At 41.7% G+C, this 19,438-nt stretch overlaps 2 protein-coding genes across 14 annotated transcripts in view; one reads left to right on the forward strand and one right to left on the reverse strand.

Moving 5' to 3' along the window:
- Nucleotides 1-2,050: 2,050 nt before the first annotated feature.
- On the reverse strand, nucleotides 2,051-12,503 carry TPMT (thiopurine S-methyltransferase). Of its 12 annotated transcripts, none has more exons than XM_039712070.1 (10): nucleotides 12,400-12,503; nucleotides 11,846-11,904; nucleotides 11,685-11,786; nucleotides 10,807-10,899; nucleotides 9,601-9,733; nucleotides 9,071-9,123; nucleotides 4,917-4,991; nucleotides 4,113-4,198; nucleotides 3,063-3,107; nucleotides 2,051-2,196 (listed from the first exon to the last, which is right to left on the reverse strand). In XM_039712070.1, exons 2-10 carry the CDS (start codon nucleotides 11,881-11,883, stop codon nucleotides 2,081-2,083), a joined length of 741 nt encoding a protein of 246 aa, XP_039568004.1. In that variant the 5' UTR covers nucleotides 11,884-11,904; nucleotides 12,400-12,503; the 3' UTR covers nucleotides 2,051-2,080. The 12 variants fall into 12 exon arrangements, with proteins under 12 accessions (XP_039568004.1, XP_039568005.1, XP_039568001.1 ...); XM_039712071.1 differs by having other exon boundaries at nucleotides 11,685-11,777; nucleotides 11,837-11,904; XM_039712067.1 differs by having other exon boundaries at nucleotides 11,685-11,777; nucleotides 11,837-11,904; nucleotides 12,335-12,407.
- Nucleotides 12,362-19,438, forward strand: part of KDM1B (lysine demethylase 1B) — a 28,122-nt gene continuing 21,045 nt past the window's right edge. Inside the window, exons 1-6 of one of the 2 annotated variants that reach the window (XM_039712060.1) lie at nucleotides 12,362-12,492; nucleotides 12,678-12,744; nucleotides 15,405-15,507; nucleotides 16,369-16,493; nucleotides 18,331-18,420; nucleotides 19,193-19,304. In XM_039712060.1, the coding sequence (XP_039567994.1) occupies nucleotides 15,418-15,507; nucleotides 16,369-16,493; nucleotides 18,331-18,420; nucleotides 19,193-19,304 (417 nt within the window). In that variant the 5' untranslated portion in view covers nucleotides 12,362-12,492; nucleotides 12,678-12,744; nucleotides 15,405-15,417. The remainder of the gene's footprint in view (nucleotides 12,493-12,677; nucleotides 12,745-15,404; nucleotides 15,508-16,368; nucleotides 16,494-18,330; nucleotides 18,421-19,192; nucleotides 19,305-19,438) is intronic. The other variant, XM_039712059.1, reaches the window with a different exon arrangement.

Below are 19,438 nucleotides of genomic sequence, written 5' to 3' on the forward strand. Positions count from 1 at the left end.
GCCTTTTGCAGCTCTTACATATCTCAATGTCTGAGATAAACTTTGGCAGCTCTCATGTTGCATCCGGAAAAAAAACTTGAAAGGAAGGAGATGCTTTAACCTGGTAGCTGCAGTACTGGCCAGGAGTGAAAACAAAAAAAACCCCAGCAGCTCCCAGCTTGCACTGGCCCACTGGCTACATTCATTCTTCTCTGTGTCAACCCAGCTTTGAAACACGAGTATCTATGAGCAATACTGAGTGTTCCAATGAGCTGTGGGTGTGGGGACTGCTGTGCTAAAACCAGCAGACCCATTTGCAACTCTAGGGCTATGCACTCTAAAATGTCCCGTGGCTTTTACTTGCCTTCTATTCTTGATGACTTATGATATATTACATTGCAATCATTCCTTTCCTTTCCAAATAAGCTGCAAAGGGGAGAAGTCACTGTGCTCTGTCAACTTCAAAGTAGAGAAGATTTTCCTCACATTCAGATGGAACTTTCTGTGTTTCAGTTGTGCCTTTTGCCCCTTTTCCCATCCCTGGGCACCACTGAAAAGTCCTGTCCCATCCTCTTGTCAACTGCCCTTAAAGATATTTGTAACATTGATGGTCCCTTCTCAGCTGCCTCCTCCCCAGGACAAACAATGGCTCTCAGCCTTTCCTCATAAGCAAGATGCTCCAGTTCCCCAGCCATCTTTATGGTCCTCTGCTGGACCTGCTCCATGCTGAGGTCTCTCTTGTCCTGAGGAGCCCAGAACTGGACACAGTACTCCAGATGTGGCCTCGCCAGGGCTGAGTAGAAGGGCAGGATCACCTCCCTCGACCTGTTGACCACACTCTTCCTAAGGCACCCCAGGATATCACTGGCCTTCTTGGCCACAAGGGCTATCTTCTTGACCACCAGGACTCCCAGGTCCTTCTCTAAAGAGTTGCTCTCCAGCAGGTCAGCCCCCAGCCTGTGCTGGTACCCTGGGTTTTTCTTCCCCAGGTGCAGGACCCTGCACTTGCATTCTCTGAACTTCACAAGGTTCCTCTCTGCCCGGCTCCTGTGCCTGTCCAGGTGCTGCAGCATGGCCACAGAGCACTGTGGTGTGTCAGCCACTCCCCCTAGTTTTGTATCATGATCAAACTCACTGCAGGTACACTCTGTCCTTTCATTCAGGTGACTGATTAATAAGGTGAACAAGACTGAACCCAGTAGTGACCCCTGGGAACACTGCTTGCTAAAGCCCTCCAACTAGCCTGATCAAAACACTGAGCTCCACCACTCAGCCGGTTCTCAATCTACCTCATCGTCCACTAACCCAGCCCATTTCCCTTGGTGAATCCATGTTGACTACTCCTGATAACCTCCTTTTCCTCCACTTGCCTAGAGATGACATCCAGGATGGGTTGTTCCAAGGATGAAGGTGAAATTGACTGGCCTATAGTTTCCTAGGTCCTCCTTCTTGCACTTTTTCAAGCCTGGAGCGACATTGGTTTTCCTCCAAAAAAGGAAAAGGGGTGGTCCTCAGGCACCCCTCCCATACTCCGTGACCTTTCAGATACGATGGAGAATGGCTTAGCAATAACATGGGCTGCTCTCTCAGCACTCTTTGGGCCATCTTACCCAAGTAGTGTTAGTTTGATTGCCCACAGCTGCACTTTCAAATTAGGGAGCAACACACTTGTGACTGCCAGGACATTTTCTACCCATTCCTCCCTGTCATCCAGTCTACTTCCCTCCACCCTTGCTTGCTGGCTGGTAATTTCCTCTTGGCAGCTGCTGCCTTGCCTTGCCCACTCACTGACAGCTCTTCACTGGACATATATTCACAGGGATGGAGAGAACCAACTTGCAGCAGCTTCCCACCTCTCTGCCCAGCCTGCTGCGAGGCCAGTGCCCCATAAAACAGTGTTTGAACCGCAGTGGCCACACTCCCAGGGCTGCATAGAGTTTAAGAAAAGCTGTTCACATCTCAAGATAGTAAAGGCAGATGTGTAGGAGAGCTGACTTGGTAAGCAAAATGGACAAAACCCCTGCTTTAAGAATGCCCCATTTTAAAATGTGAGATATAAGAAAAAGCAAGGTGGGAGGCAAGTTATTTTAATAAATTTTAATCAAGCCACAAACTTTAGTAGATATAGCACGTCCAGAAAATAATCTAGTCCCCATTGTCTGTGCCTCTCTGAGAAATCATCAACTTTTTCAAGACACTTAATTTCACAGCAGTTGCCTGAAAAGGAGGTAAGAATAACAAATTAGTGAATGATTAGTCAAGGAAAAATGCAAACTGTCCAGAAAAAAAATAATCTTTTTCACAGATTCCCCACAGTGCCTAACACAGTGAGATAAATGCACTGGGGGAAACGTAATTGCTCTCTTTTGCACTGGGGTGCAACTCTCTATGCCAATGACTCACTGCACAAAAACACTGCCAGTCTCAGAAAGTTGTAAATTTAAAAGTGAGATATTACAGCACACCAGGAAGAACTCCTAAAATTAAATTTTGGACATAGCTCCAAATTTGATGGATTGGAGTTGTACATTTCTAGCATTTTATTTGAGTGCAATGTTGCTTTTGTTCTTTGCGAAGAACTCCTAAAATTAAATTTTTGACATAGCTCCAAATTTCATTATTTTGATGGATTGGAATTGTACATTTCTAGCATTTTATTTGAGTGCAATGTTGCTTTTGTTCTTTGTCACAAAAGTACAGTAGAAACTGTAGCACTGGTAGGACTTGTATTAAAACCAGGGCAACTGCTTGATGAGGTGCAGGCAAAGACAAAATGGCCAAACAGGACTCTAAGACTGCAGGTGGGTGCAGTATGAATCCTAGGAGAATAAAAAGATACCAAAGGGAGACAAGAAACTGTCTCTTGGGTTTCCTTAATATCTTTTGAAGAACTGAGAATTTTCCATGACAGCAAAATCCCTGTTGCTAAATGGTATTTATTTTTCCCAGTATTTTTCCATGGCTCTAGCCTTTAGATAAGAAGCAAATGACCGTATCACTCATCACAGGGCAAGGTAAAGGCATATAAACATCTTTATGTGTTTTTGAAAAGATTCCTAAGGGTTAGGTGAAATTTTACTCACCAAACAGACTTTTAATTTCAGATTCAGGAACATAAAATGGTGGGCCTGAAAGAAAAGGGGTGAAGCTAATCAGAGAGGAGATATGGGAAGAAGACAAAATTTACACTTCAGTAGGAGAGCCACCCCCTTCACTCACAGCACCTGGCCTGTAATGGGGCCCTAGGGTGTAGCAGCATCAGAAGGAACCAGAAGACATGTCCAGGAACTCATGGCACCTTGGTGGGCCAGACAGCTTCAGGTGTTGCTGCTGCTTCATCGGCAGCTGCAGCAGGGAATCATGAATGTGACGTGGATATGACCACTCTCAGTGTGCTGTGTGAATCCAGTCTACAATCTCTTTATACTACAGTGGCATGATTAAGGCTAAGAGCTGAACACTGTCAGAGGGAAAGCAATGAATTAAACTGTTGTTACTTGTGATAGCAAGACCTATTTTTTGGGGGGGATAATTATGCTGAAGGGCCCAAAAGCAGAAAAAGATTCCTTTCTTTTGTGAGTTAATATCAACTAAAAAATCTCCCATTTCAGTACATAATACAGAAACTATAAAAGGAAAAGTACCTTATTTTTAATTAATTTTGCAGAATTTCACCTCTTTCAAGTACATTCAGAGCGTGGTAGTGGCTGAGAGAGAGGCACAGGATGGGCAACACATTGGGTTGCAAATCCTGGATAAACAGCATGAAGCTGATGTTCTTGGGAGTGTTTCAAGCTCCTAAGGCCAGACAGGATGTTACTAAGTGCTCTGACTTCCAGCTCCATTGTAGCAGCCACACTTACAGTTTCATTTCATTGTTAATATACCATGAGTGTCCTCAACTTACCTTTAGCATGTCTCAATGCTAGAGAAAAACAAATTTAGTCCCAAGTTTGGTCATTACCTAAACTTTTTAACACACAGTTATACTGGGGTCTCCAGCTAACAAAGCTATGCAGATAAAAATCTTGGGGAAAAAACTAATACACCTACAATTTAATACATCTACATCTAATACATCATACAGTTTTTATTAGAGCAAAATCACAACATGAACAGTAAAAAGTTCTCACCTTTGTGTTTGTTTGGATCATATGAAACCGTAACAAGGAGATAAGAAGAATTTTTCTCCACTAGGTTGATCATCAAACTGGCATAGCTAAAAGGAAAGAATTATACTTTATTATTTTTGTAAAGCATTCAAGCATAAAATTCAAAATATTCAACAAAATACATTTCTATGCAGACAGAATTTGAACTGAACTGCACAGAGACTAACCAAAACTTAGTTCAAATTTCAGGAGCATAAAATTCATGCTACACATGAAAAACATAAAATAAAGGTTGTATTTATTCCTCATAAACAAGCATTTATCTTTTTTGCACATTCAACTCAAGATTAATAGACAAAATATTCATCTGCCACAGTCTAGAATACAGTACATAGTACAGTCCTTATGTTTTAAAATTATTGTGAATTGAAGATTCTGTATCTAATTAAAAAATCTTGGGAGAAGGTTCAAACTAAATTTGGGCAGCTATAGGCAAGAACAAAAATTTGTAATCAAGGAGAGTGAGGGGGAAAAGAACAAAGACAGAAGAAGCAGATGTGGTGAAAAGGAAATAATAAAATTCAGATGAGACTTGCAGCCCTGCTTCTGCTGGGTTGGAACAAACCACATATTTTCCCACCAAGAGGCAGTGTGGCTTCCTGAAGAAAGAATACAGCACTCTGCAACTGCAGCAGATGCTTGTGGTAGAGAAGAGCTTGTGTAAGTTGGTCCTTTAAATGAAAAAGGACCCATTAACAAGTCACAGGATCAAAAAGTTGTCACTGATACATCAGAGAAAAGACAGTAACAATGCAATTTACTAACCGTTGTCTGTCACATGGATTCACAGCTACAAGAGCTCCTCTGTCCCAAACCCCATCAAACTTGCCAACTATTGAGCTATAAGGAGATAAGGAAAAAGCTTAAAAATAGTAAAAAGGGACCTTTATCTTCTTTCAGACACTTTTGTGAGGTCACAAGGATTCTGCATCTAGTGACTCCCCACCACTTTTCTGTTATGGTGCAGCATTTTTATAACCCAAACCAACAGGATCTGGAACTCAAAAAACCCTCCTGGGTCTTTGTCCTGCTGTGATAGCAAAGAGGTTATGGAATTGGTCAGTGCTTCCCCATCCTTAGGGACTGATGAGACATGGCAGGGAGGAAGGAATGTACTTTTAACACATTTGGGCTATGAGTCTGGGTGTTCAGTAACCACATCCTTTTGTCTAACTTTTGTGCACTCAGCACATCAACAGTTCTTGACCACCTTCTAAAACCCATGCACGATTTCATATGCAGGCCAAGGAAAGTGCCTTGTTGCTTTACTATCATTGACTCAGCACATTCAGTAACTTTAGACATCTGAATTCCCACTACATGCCCAGGACAGTTAGCTTCAGCTTGCAATTTGTTTAATGCTAGGAAAAGCTAAGTTACATTGCTGCTTCCCTCAGTGCAACTCTGCTGCAGACACTAGTTTTGCTCCTGGATACGCTGGCAGATGGCTTCAGTGGCCACCCAAATCCTGCAAGTGAGCAAGACTATCAATAAATGCCTTTATTAATGGATGGTAAGAGCAGCCAGAGCAACACAAAAGAATATCTGGGGATAAGGAAGAGTCTTATTTTTGGTAATTATTAAAATAGGAGGTTAGACAGTAAGGTAGTAATTAAGTAAATTCCACAATTTTAAAGAAAGTTTGAATAAGTTTACTCAGAAAAATGTGGCATGGAATTGTGCAATACCCTTCTGCCTACTGGGTAGGTGTCAGAGTCCAATTGCATCACCTCTGTCTTCATTTGTGTACAGGCTTTGGTTAGGGTAGAGTTACCTTTCTCCATAGTGGCCTGGGGCTGTGTTGGTGGATTTGGGCTTGAAATCATGTTGATAACACACTGACGCGTTAGTTACTGCAGAGCAGCACTTACACAGCACCAACACAGCCCCAACAACTTTTCTGCTCCTCACACTCTGACACCAGTGAGTAGGCTGGAGAGTACAAGAACGAACAAGACACTGGGTGGGGACACAGCAAGCACAGCTGACCCTGGCTGAGCAAAGGGATATTCCACACCATCTAGCTCCACTCTCAGCAATAGAACTGGGTAGGAGGTTGGTGGGGGGGGGCACTGCTTGGCTGCTGGCTAGGCATCAGTTGCTTGGTTGGTGGTGGGCAACTGCTTTCATTTGCAACACTTGTTTCTCTTTGGTTGTTCTTTGTTCAGTATTTTTATTTCCTTAAAATTTTTTGAAATTTATTTTTAATTATTAAACTGTTTCTATCTCCACACACATTTCTTTCTCACTTTTACCCTTCTGATTGTCCCCCATAATCTCATGATAGGGGAGTGGGCTGTGTGGTGCTTACTTCCACCACCTTAGCCAGAGTTAAACCATGAGAGCTTCTCTCCCACCTCTGCTATTTTCATTGCAATGGCATTGCTAAGTCTCTGGCATCTAACCTACAAGCTGAGCTTGTATTTCCCACTCTACTGCGATGAGACATGATAAAACTTTCAAGTGCTGACTTCTTTTAAAGTTTGCCAAGTCTAAGCATCTAATTTGAATAACCAGCCTTGGAACTGAAAGGAGATTTTTAAAGAGACAGTTAAACAAGCACTGGACATTCAGGGCACAAAGGAGAGTTTTGTGGGGCTGGTGACAAACTTCATCTTCTGAGGCTTGGAGGCAGCTCTCCTCTCTGTGTAGCTGAATCTGCTGGGTGACCTCAGGCAAGCCACTGAGGTTTTCTGCACTTGGTTTTAATTTCCAGCTTTAATCTGGTCTAACTGGAATGGCAGCAGTGACTCCAAACAGGCATTTCATGTACTTTATTCCCAAGCAATTTTATCAAGGCCTACAGACATCCCAGGCTGCAGGCAGGTTCATGCTGTGGTTTTATCCCAGTCCTGGTCTCCTGGCTGCCCAGATCTCAGGACCTGCTGAGTGTCTGCGTTCTCCTTGTCCCTCTGCACATCCAATTTCCATCACAACACAATGAAGCCATGAGGAAAAGGTCAAAAAAGGCATACTGCTGTCTCTCATCCTGATGCAGAATCAGGATGAAGCTAAAGTATGAGGAATTTCTTTCACTGTAACACACTTCTATGTGTTTATATGGAATTCAGCATGGGTAAGAGATTACATCTAACAAAATTTAACATATAAATCAGAAATTCACATATCTGCAGAAAACCCAGTGGATTTAAGAGGAAACTTGTGAATTTCTCTCTGCCTATGTTTAGTAGTTTCACTAAATGCAATTTTTGATTTTCTTTTGAAGTCTTGCAGCCATAATTGTATTAGGAAGGACAGTGATTGTGTAATACAACTGTTTTACATATGTCCCAGAATTCCCAGAAAGAGCAGTAATTCCTGTTACTCTTTAACTAGCAAGAGTTTTTGAAATGTCCCATTTTGACAAAGGTCAGGAGCACATCTGAGTTTTTCTTCTAATGAATGCTAGGCTAATGGAGGATGAAAGGAACCTGTTAGTAGGCCAGCCTCAGCAAGAGAGACATAAGTTTAATTTCCATAATTACTGGGTAATTAATCAAATTGTCTGTACATAGAAACTGGAAGTGTGTGTGCATCTTTCTAGTCACAGGTATCTGCTGACTGATGTTGGGAATACAGTTCATTCTGCATCCAGAACATCTATCTACCAATTTATTTTGTGACGGCAAACTGTGTACTGGATCCAGTGATATGCACTGAAATTGTCACTAATTACCTACTTTTGTTTATTTCAAAGTACTATTACACCATGTTGTGATAGAAGTTACGAGTTTTACCACACTACTTGCAACAAAAATTATGACTGAATTTTTCAAAAATTTCTGAGAAGCTTAAGCAATCCTTGGGCAACTTGACAACTCACAGCAAGATTTAAAGTGATCTACAGTGTAGCAAAGAGCTACACTGGAAGGACAAGGTGGGTAAGAAACCAGGCAGTATCTACAAAGTCACATTCATACACACCCCATCTGTTTGACACTTTGCAAGACTAGTTACATATATGCACAGTCAAACCAGCTGGAGTCAGCTACAGCAGCAGAAGTCACAGTCATAGTCTACTGTATCTGTCTGACACTTTGCAAGACTAGTTACATTTATGCACCAGTCAAACTAGCTGGAGTCAGCTACAGCAGCAGAAGTCACAGTCATAGTCTACTGTCTGAAAGACTCTGGACTCTAATAATGAAGAGTCTTTTTTCCAGTGTTTTGGCAGATTGAAAAAAAGAAAGATCATGTAGTAAACTCTATGTTCTGGTGTCCTGAACTACCTATTGTTCCTGTATGTACTAGTTCTGGAAAGCCCATTGAAGCCCATTGAATGTTAAGACTATACATCCTTCCTACTGAAGAGATATGGGACAAATTCTTGTGCCTGACAGCTGTTTGTAAGAAGGGCAAACAAACACAAAAACTTCACCAAAACCTTATAATCTAGGGAAAAAAATCACATCTGAGTAAGAACTGCAAGAAGAAGGAACTATTGTACTAAGAGACCTCTGGATATATTCTCTTTAGTAAGTTACTGATTAAGGGATTGTGCTAAAGTTTTGCTTCATAGAATTCATCAGTAATGTTAATTTGGTTCTGTAAAAGCAAAAATGCTTTTTGATAACTTTCACAGAATGGCTTGGAGATTGTGCTAAAGTTTTGCTTCACAGAATTCATCAGTAATGTTAATTTGGTTTTACTGTAAAAGCAAAAATGCTTTTTGATAACTTTCACAGAATGGCTTGGTATAAGAAACCCATTTAAATATAATTAGTTGTCATTCTTAACAATTAACAACTGAATTAGACTTTTGTTGGAGATTGCCCATTCAAGTTTCTCATACAAATTAATAGGAGTTTGCTTAAGAGGACCTGACAAATCTTTGCCTGATTCAAGTAAAATAATGGTATTCGACAGTATTAATACATATTCAAGCATGGAGAATTGTAAAACACTGTGAGTATTCCTACCTGGACAAATCATAAATACTGCAGCAGTAGAGGGAAATGTTTCCAGAGGTACTCTACAATAAAAGCAAAGGAAACAATCCTTATCAGCTAACTCGCTTTAAATACGCACTCGTAAGTATATATTTATATTTCACATCTTAAAATATACCCATACACTATTAAAAATTAAAATTAAAAAATACATTTATGTGTAATAGGGAAAAACACTGAGAAATATTTTTGTTTTAGTTTACTGAGGTAGCTTGTCTGACCCTCTCTCCTAGAGAGGTTCTAATCTATCAAGGCATTCAACTGCACAGTTTTAAAATACATTCCTTCTACATTCAGGTGCTTCACTGTTACAAGAAGGCCAAAGTAGTAAGCCTAGGAGAATAACTTCTCAGCCCAAAAATACAACTCAGAGCTTCCTTTTAGACCTCTTCAGGAGAGGTGAATGATTACCAGTAAAACAAATGCATAAAAGCAGAATGACTTGTTTACTCAGTTATGCCAGCATTGCATGATTAACCACACCAGACCATTAGACATACCTGGAACAATTTTGCTCCTGAAATCTCAGGGACTGGCTCCTCACAATAAGGCAGACTGTGTTCTGAAAAAAACTCCTTCACTGCTTGCTCACTGATTTCCACACCAACAACGCTGTGCCCCATGTCCGCCAGCCTGCACACAAGAGAGAGAAGGCCCAGGTTTACATTGGGCCCACAGGCTGGACAAAATGTGTATCTCCCATACATCATTTATTCATTAGGGAAAGCCTAGTTTTAGGACGCCCTATTATGGCTAATTCTGACTTTCTTAAGTGTTCACATTATATTGAACACCTCCCTTCCATGATCTGAGCTTAAATTAGCACCACTCGGCATATAGTTGACGAGGATTTACATGCTTTATTTAGATTTAATGAATTATTCATTTATTCCTGCTAACTTGGTGAAAACAGAGGTGATCACATTGAGAAACTCTCCATTTCAGAAAGGTGTGCTGTGCTCTGAACTGAGCTGACTGAGGCACAGTGTCCAACCAGCTGCCTCTGTGGCTTGGAACAGGCAGCAAAGGAGGTGCAGAAACCTCTGAGCTGCTGCAGCTCAGCAAAACACCAGCATGTGTTAGTCAGCCTAGAAAGTAGGTACTGTGATAAAACCTTAAAGCTGGATTACTTGAAGATGCAGTGCAGGTTTTGGTTTGTGCTCCCTCCCTCCAAGAAAAAGTACTGGCTTATATAGGCCCTAATTTTAAATACAACACTCCCTCCCTGCACACCACCCCCACCCCCCAGAAAAAAAAATTAAAAAGTTAAAGTAAAACGTGAAGTATAAAAAAAGAGGAAGTTACATTTTAGCCCAAATCACTTAAATTTCCAGAGTGGCATGCCACATGAGCTCTTGAAAATGTTGTCTGACACAACTGACCTCATTGCGGGTAATTTAGGCTGGCATTGCTATGGAAAGCAGCACTGGGCATAGATTCAGTCATCCTGTCCATCTAAATTCACCATTCCCCAAGCTGAACTTGAGACAATCAGTAGGACTTTCAGATCAGACTTTATCCATTCAATTTATGCCACTACAAAAACACCAGTTTCCTCTTCCCTTCAGCTTCCAGGGACACTGCTTTCCTAGCAGTGGAAATTTGTCACATTTCCACTGGCCAATATAAGGTTGGGAATTCCCCCTCTCTCTCTCCCTCCCCCGCCCCCATCAAATAAGATTTTGCTCTTATTATCTGTATTTTACCATTTCATCTCTACTGCTTTACCACAAAGTGGGAAAAATATCCTCAGTCCACTTCTGCCATTTAAAAGAACATCCAGATACTTTTGGAGGAGCCTGCAGAAGAACAGACACGTTTTACTTAACTCTGTGAGTATTTGTGCTAGCACATGAAAAGGCAAGTGCTATATTCTATCCCAGGTAGCACGAAAACTCCACGATGGCACATGTGTTATTAGATCAACCCGCTTCATGCCATTAGAAATAAAAACATAAAAAAAAAGCATTCACCTTCCACTTACACAGCAAGAAAATCAATTTCATGTAATTCAGAAATCAACATATTTCTGTTTGTTCTATTTTCTGTTTGTCTTTGCAACTAAACAATCCAACCAACCCACCTCTAAGAGGGTTATAACAGAGATTTTAAATAGAAAGATAATGAAACTTCTGCATCAAGCAAATCACTTCTACAGGTCTTGAAAGACTACATAATCAGGTTTTTTCTCTTAGGTCCTTGTCTTTTACTGCATGGTAGTTGCTCTGGTGTCCTCTGCACATAGTTTCAAGGCCCAGTTTCACATGAACAAAGGTGCACAGCATCTCCATCAGAAAATTTAAGATTTTCTAGCCAAACTGTCCAAGCTCTAATGTTTAAAACCTGATTCAAGAGTAAAAGCTCTAAATTAATTTCAATACTTTCTTTTCTCTGTCCTTTGACGAATATAGGTCACAAAAATATCTATATTAATTTTTGTTTCAAGCTGTGCCCATGTAAGATAATTTGCTTTTTGCAAATAGGCAAATAGTCCATTTTCAATTAAGAGTTTCTCAAATGAGCCAAGCCAGTCATCTCATGGCATTACTTAAAACAACTTAGGCAGAAGAGTGAAGTCACGTACGGATGCCCTTCTTCCTTGTGAAACCCGATGTTACCCATTTCCCATTTTTGTAGCCATTCCTCCTCTGTCACCACTCTCTCTTTCTGAGACTCAACATCACAGTGGTCCATGTCTCCAGCGAGTGCTCGTAGCTGTGGAAAAAGAGAGAAGAAGCATCACAGGCTTCCAGGAGCCCAGATGCATTCGGTGAGTGGTCCATGTCTCCAGCGAGTGCTCGTAGCTGTGGAAAAAGAGAGAAGAATTACCCCCACCAAATGCATAGTTTGGAATTCGCTCTTACTTCCTCGAAACGGACAAAAATTTAGTAGATTTCAAGAGATCACCATCTGGTGACAGTCGCAATGTACCGAAAGCGACCCAGCCATCAGCACACTCCTGGCTCCCGACAGACTCGGCCAGACGCCGTTTCCCGGGGCGGCTGAACGCGCCTGTCAGCCCAGCGGGTCTGCCTGTGGCCTCCCTTTCGCACCCATCGAGAAGCCCCCCTACCCCGGTAACGAAGGAGGGAGATGCCGGCACTTCTCTCCCGTGAAACCCGCGGGCAGAAGGCGGGGGCGAGCGGCTGCTGGGGCCGGGGGACCCGCGGGGTGACCCGTGGTGGCTCAGCGCCGCCTCAGCACCCCCCGCCCGGGCCGCGACAGCCGCGCTACCTGCACGGCCGCGGGTCCCGCCGGGGCCGGGGCGGTGCCTCCCCGCCCTCCCCCTCGCTACGCACCGCGGAGAGCGGAAGCAGCGGCAGGAGGAGGCGGGCTGAGGGTGCACGGCACCGGGGAGGAGGAGGATGGCGGTGGGGATGGCGGCGGCGGCGGTGAGTGACTCCCTCCCTCAGCTGCAGCGCCCACGGTGGGGCCGCTTGTTCCTCCCCGGGCTGGCGGAACAGGTGCCGGCGCTGCCCCCGTCCTCACCTCCCCGCTTCACTCTTCCTTCCCCCGTCTCTTTCTCACTCCCTCCCTCCCTTCCTTCCCTCTTCTCCACCCTTTTTCCCCGCTGCAGCTCTAGCAGGAGGCGGCGCGGACACGCGTGAATGTGGTCTCCGGCCCCCGAGTGACCCGGCCCCGAGGTGAGTGCCAGGCGCCGACCGCAGCGCCTGCCCCGCCGCCGGCACCGGGGATGCCCTTCTCCGGGGGTGCCCTGCTCCGGGGCAGCCCAGCCGCGGGGGTGCCCTGCCCCGGGGGTGCCCCGGGGTGCCCCTCGGGACCCCCGCCCGCCGCCAGCTGTCACAGCCGCGGCCAGGGGCGGGCGCTGTCAGCGCGGCCGGCGGGGCCGGGCGCCGCCGCTTGACTCGGGCTGAGTTTTAGAGGTGTGTGCACTCGCCGTGTTAATCAGGCTGCTCTCGCTTCCTCCCCGTCTCTGACAGTGTGTGTCTGTGTGGTTTCTTTTCTTAATTTTTGTTTTCCTCATCCCCAAAGACAAACTTGCTGCCAACTGTGCAGGTAAACCCCACAAAGCTTTCTGATATAGGCCACGTGTTACAAACGGATGAAACGTTATTGATTGTGACATTCGCGCATTATGCATCTCTTTCCTTTTAAAGGGCTGCTTATTTTCTCAGCCGGTAAGATGTCCACAGGATAGGATGCAAAGTCATGTAAAGCTTGGTAGAGTAAGCCATGTTTGTTTGTTCTTTAAAAATTTGTGGTTTTTTGGGAGGGTGTTTTTTGGTTTGTCAGGGGAAGTGGGTACAAAGTATCATACACCTGATCTTTTCTCCCTTTCTCCCCACCACCCTCTTACCCCTATTGAAGAGCAAAAATATGTCTGCAATTCTGTACAACCGACCTCTGCCTTTCAAAATGAGCAGCCTCTCTGAATCTGAAATATTTTTACCAAACTTCCTAATGATTGGTAACTGACACTTTTTCTACTCCCCACATACATAATGCAAAATTCACACGTTCTTTTTTACCTTCTTGAATAAAAGGGGCCCACAGCAGCAGCAGACTGTGATCACCTGATGGTCACCAAAATGATTCACCTGGTGCCTTGCTCGGCACTCCTTGCTCAGTTGGAAGCCTCGGCTGTAAGGACAGTGGCATGTCACAACAATTATTTACCATCAGAAGATTAGGTGACGCAGAGAGATACTGTTGTGCCACGGATACATAAAGAAAGCTCTAGGGGGGAAAAGCCACCATTTTCTGGGGCGTTATGTAGCAGTTTAGGGAAATCTCATGTAAATGAAACTGGTTGGTTTTCTTTACTCTCCAGCCTCACTCACCCACCTCATTCACCCCTATACAGTGAAGTGATGCTAATTTTTTTCCTTCTTTTTTTTTTTCAGAGATCAATAGAGATTGACTTAATAACTTTTTTCCTACCTCTGGCTAGTAGTATTTGGAGGTGATACATGAAAGAAACAAGGTTTAATTTTGTATTGGGTTGTTTGAACTAATTTTTCTCATGTGTGGATATCCTCATGTGATTTCTCTTCCTCTCATGTATAATTTCTCCTATCTTGAGAGGAGAATGAAGCACTGGTTTACTTGACTTGAATCAGCTTAATATAAAATTTTGTGAAAATTCCCACTCTCTGCCTGTTACCTTGACTTTTAATGGAATTTCTAAATGAAGATGCTGCTGCCTTGTCCATCACTGACAGGTTGAATAAGGAAGTTGCATCCTGAAAGAGGGAGAATTAGAAGTCTCATATATATATATATATTAAAAAACCCTCCTAAAAACATAATTACAAACTGATCCCTATTAAAACAAAATAACATTAATGATGCAGAGTTGTAGTACAAGGAGTTAATTTCCACTTTTCTGTATGTTGTAGAGCACTCTTTAGATTTACTTCTTCCTCTAGGCTGTCTTTGTGCTTTACTCCCTGTGAAAAGAATGTCTTTGATTTTAAATATGCTTTCATATTCCTGCATCATACTTTCTCACACTCTATGGTTTCCAGTTTGCGTGGTGAACTGTGGTCCATTCTGTGCTCCTGCCAATGCAGTCAAAGACAGCTACAGAGTACTCTCACGCTGTAAATATTTTATTTTGTCCTGTAGAATACCTAATAACAAACTTTGTAATATTCCAATCACAGCTGCAATATGGTGAACTGTGGTCCATTCTGTGTTCCTGCCAATGCAAAGACAGCTACAGAGTACTCTCATGCTGTAAATATTTTATTTTGTCCTGTAGAATACCTAATAACAAACTTTGTAATATTCCAATCACAGCTGCAATATAATGGCAGTCCAGACTTCAAATTCTGATCTCTTTTCATAGGAGGCTGTGTAAGTCTTGGAACTGGTTGCTCATCTGGTATTAAATGTCTCTTCAGTACACTGTTTGGAAAAGTGCTTTACAGTGCAAATCTCTTGCTGCCAATAAATCAGTAGTTAGCAGGATGAGTGTTACTCCAAGTGGTATTTGAATGCTTGCATCAGCATTGAGCTGATGTCTGTTCTCTTTGCCAACCTAAATTCCAGTCCAGGTCTTCACGTAATGCAAATCAGATTATTGAAATCCAGGATATGCTGATCTGGAACAGCCTGTCAAGAGGTACTCAGGGATCTAATCTTAACAACGAATTTAGTTTAAAATAGTAGTATTGTTCCTTTCCAGTAATGCCTCATTCCCATTTTCCTCTCTAATTAACAGTCAAGCTGAACAGACTCTTACCTAGGTAACTCTGAAAAGTAGTAATGTAAGTGGCTGTGATTAGCTCTGCAAAGTCAAGCAATTTAAATTAATTAACTGTTGCCTACCTTTCTTCAGATCTAACAATACAATGTCAACGGGAAGGGTACGAACGAAGAAAAAGGCATGTTCTTCAGATCAGTCTCCAGACAGCCTTCCTGTGAGAAGTTCTGGAAGACAGGTATTTATAATAATTTAAAAACATGTGAGTTTGTACTTTGCTATTTTTTATTTTCTGTTGACATTTGTAAAGAAAGTGGGCTTCCTTGTGGGTAAGTTAGGTCTTAGACTACTTATCCACAGAGAAGGAGAATAAGTTAGTTCCGTGAATAAGCAGGTTAAGTGTTTCATTTTGCAAACAATATTCAGAAAATACAAATATTCTATATAACCTGTAAGTACTTAATGTGTTAAAAATACAATCACAGATTTCTGTACAGTCAGACATAGCTGTCTGCCCATCCAGACAGAGATAATACACAGCATAATAATAATAATAATTGAGGCCCAGAAGAGACATTTGATATAGTTTTGTATCCAAAAAAATGCCTGTATCCAAAAAAGCCTACTCTAATGTTTTATATGAGACACAGACAGGATTGCCACTTGTAATTAATACCAATAAGTATTTTAAAAGGGGAGATTTTCTGAAGGAGAAATAAAATGAATGCATGAGGCTTGACTCATTAACACATGATGGAGCTTAAAATACTATTTAAAGTGGAAGCTTTGCTTATAATTTCTTCAGTGCCATCAATTAAACCAAGGCAAGAAATTCTGAGATATAAATGATATTTCCAGTCTTACTGTGGGCTTGGGGATTTTTTTGGTGGATTTTTGTTTGGTTTTTTTTAAGTGGAAAAATCTGACCTAATTTGACAGCTGTTTCATGCTGCAGCTAATTCACAATGGCTACAAAGATTTTCATAAGGATTGTTTTAAGTACGGGATGCCACTCACAAGCTGCAAAACTGTCTGAATGCTGCTTTGTAGAAGATGCATTTGTGTCATTTATGGTCAGATTCCAGCTATTCTTTGTTAGGTGAAGAAGAAAGCAGCTGAAGCAGCAGATGATGATGATGAAGCGTCAGAGAAGAAATACAGAAAGTGTGAAAAAGCTGGATGTACCGCAACATGTCCTGTTTGCTTTGCCAGTGCAGCAGAAAGGTTTGTTACTTTTTATTTGCATTTTTCCTGGACTTTCTAAATCTGCAGCGGAAGTTTAGGATTCTACCTATATTCTGAAAAATTATGACATGTCTAAATGTAGAGGGAGAATTGAAAGATACTGCTAACAGGAGTCTTAAGGTGCCAGGAAAATGTCACAAGTTATTCCTGTTGTCCATAACTTTCTCCTGTGCAAGTTGCTAATTCAGATACAGAGTATCTCTGGGTTATGCTTATTTATGTTATTAATGGTGTCCTCTGGAACATGCCTTGCTTCTGTGAAAGTAAGAGCATATTAGTGTAATCTGAAAAAGCTGAACTTGCTTTCAAGATGGAAAATGAAACCATCGTTTACTGTAGAAAGTCTTTACCACTCCTTCACTGGAATGCTTTGCAGTCTGAGGTGAGATTCTAGCCTTGAAATTTTAGGTCGTAGGAGAGACAGCCATACTTATATGAACTTTTTGGTTTTGTACGCTTCCTCTGCACTTTCACAAGTGTTTTTGCATTCTGACTTGGTGGTTTTGAATGCATAATACTGGTGAGGTATACCTGTAATAGGCAACATGTTAGACCTCATTATGAAGCAGGCACACTGTAGTTATGTAGCACTCCTCCTGCCCTTATAATTGAGACAAACTTTCCTTCTTTATAGCACTGAAAAATAAATAAAACTAATTGTGTGTTTCATTTAGTTGTATTCATGGATTGTTCTTTGGTGGCAGGAAGTTAGTGTATTCTGGTTGTTGTCATAGAGAAGCCAAGTGTTTTGGCAGGTGCCTGAGAGTCTTGTCTGGGAAGGGAGCACCTGTGAGATCAGCACTGGTGATATTACAGTTTTTATTTAGGAAACAATACATACTGCTTACTCATCTTCTTGAATTGTTATTTTAATATTTTGATTTTCATCTTTCCCACCCCCTCCCCTCCAAGTACATACTTTCAACTTTATCTGTTTGAGATGAGCTCATTTCATGGCTACTTGAGTTAGTAGCTTAGGTCACTAACTAGTTTTTACTTTGTGCATTTATCTTGAATAATTTCATTGAGTTTAATGAGAGTATTCTAAGTGAAGAACGATTGCTTTATCTGATGAATGTAATCTTTGTAATGGATATTTCTTTTTGAGACTGGTAAAGAACAAATGCTCAGAATGCATAACTGCTTCCTTAGGGTTTTGTCTCACTGGACTAAAATCACAAGTTGTACATGAGAAAAAAAGAGGAAACATCTGTTTTGTGTTCAGATTTGCCTTTACAGTTTTGTCAGTTGTTCTGGGGACAGAACATTGTAATGACTTATGAATCAACTGATCACATATACAAGAAAGATGCTAATTTAAATGATCCCTCCCAACTCTGCACTAGTATTGGAAGAAAATACAGTAAAGTAAAGGAACTCTAAGTTCTTGTGGAGAGGAGCTTTGTCACCTTACACGTTTCCAAAGCACTTAGTGTGTCACAGCACATATTCAGTGTTTCATGTTCAGGAAATGCCTGCTTATAGGGTACTAAATACAGGCTCAGTTGACCATTGTTAGAGGGAGGCTGCTGAAAGCCAGACCAACTATGAAACTGCACATTGTGTACTCTTTGCCCCCCCCTTGCATCTGGTGTTGCTTAGTTTGGAAACTGGAAATGTTTGAGACAATTGGAATGACCTTATTGTTATTTGTATGGCTGTAGTGCCATGTGTAACTCAGCCTTCATGAATGTAACATAAAGCCCTGGCTTGTTCTGAATATTTTGTTCCCATTCTAGAACGTGCTAATGTCAATAGAAAGATTTTTTTCCCCTAAATGTACTATAAAACTATTTCTATGTCTCCTGCATTACAGATGTGCAAAAAATGGGTATACATCTAGATGGTATCATCTGTCCTGTGGAGAACACTTCTGCAATGAATGTTTTGACCACTATTACCGAAGGTAGATTTACCAATTAAGGTTGTGTCCTTTCAAACCTTATTGAAGTTTGGCAGCTGTTGAAACATCATGTACATAAACATAATACAAAGATTGGTCCTCTGTGCTTGCTTTGCTCAGAATGAGGCTTAGACATTGATGATAAAACTGCAGGTGTTGTATGGACTAATCAACTTCAACAGGGCAGCGTGAACAAAACTGGTTAGTTTAGGCAGGCTGGTTTGTGTATTTGCAATTATCCTGGAGCTTTTGCCTTTTTTAAAAACAATGTCAGAGAATTTTAAATTATGAGTTAATGTGTTTCTCTTTATAAGTTCACTTTACACTGTGCATTTGGGAGACCTTGCCTCTCTAAATCAGTACAATAAAAAGCAATTAGAAATAAGTTTAACTATTGCAGTTCAGTGACCATGAAGACTCTTGTCATGGTTAACAGGGTGCTTTCAGCTCCCAGCTCCTTCCCATTTGAGTGGGAATTACATCCAGCTCTACCGAGGCTTTTGTGTACTTATGTGCTCAGCAGTACCCATCACGCAGTCCAGGCCTTAGATACCAGGAATTGTGCTCATAAGCAACTGGACATATGGTCAGGATGCAATTGATTGCTGTCATAAGAACCACGATTCTCTCCTTTCAACAGCAGAAATAGAGTGCTCTCTACAGACTTATTTCTCTGTCCTTATTGAAAATGTTTAATTTTAGAGTAACTGCTATTGCTTGAAGCAAACTAGATATTCAATTTTCTGACTGCTTGCTGTTTTCTCTTGCTTCTTAGCCATAAAGATGGTTATGAGAAATACACTGCCTGGAAAAGGATTTGGACAAGCAATGGTAAAAGTGAGCCCAGTCCAAAAGCCTTTATGGCTGATCAACAGCTTCCTTACTGGGTGAGGTGAAAGGTGATTTATTTAATAAGAATGTGGTGTTTTGATGTGTTTCTGATATTCTGCTGTTCAAGCAGCAGGTCAGCTGAGTTTTTGTGGTTTTTTCCTCCTAGTATTAGAGGATTGTGAAAAAGCTC

Source organism: Passer montanus, unplaced genomic scaffold (assembly GCF_014805655.1).
Source record: "Passer montanus isolate IOZ18808 unplaced genomic scaffold, ASM1480565v1 scaffold26, whole genome shotgun sequence".
NCBI lineage: Eukaryota > Metazoa > Chordata > Aves > Passeriformes > Passeridae > Passer > Passer montanus.

Coding starts and splice junctions, on each gene's coding strand:
- TPMT (XM_039712061.1), bottom strand. Junction 10,900..11,684: donor CACAAGGAAGAAGGGCATCC/GTACGTGACTTC, acceptor GTTCTTCTGCAG/GCTCCTCCAAAAGTATCTGG. Junction 2,197..3,062: donor TGAAATTAAAAGTCTGTTTG/GTGAGTAAAATT, acceptor CCTCCTTTTCAG/GCAACTGCTGTGAAATTAAG.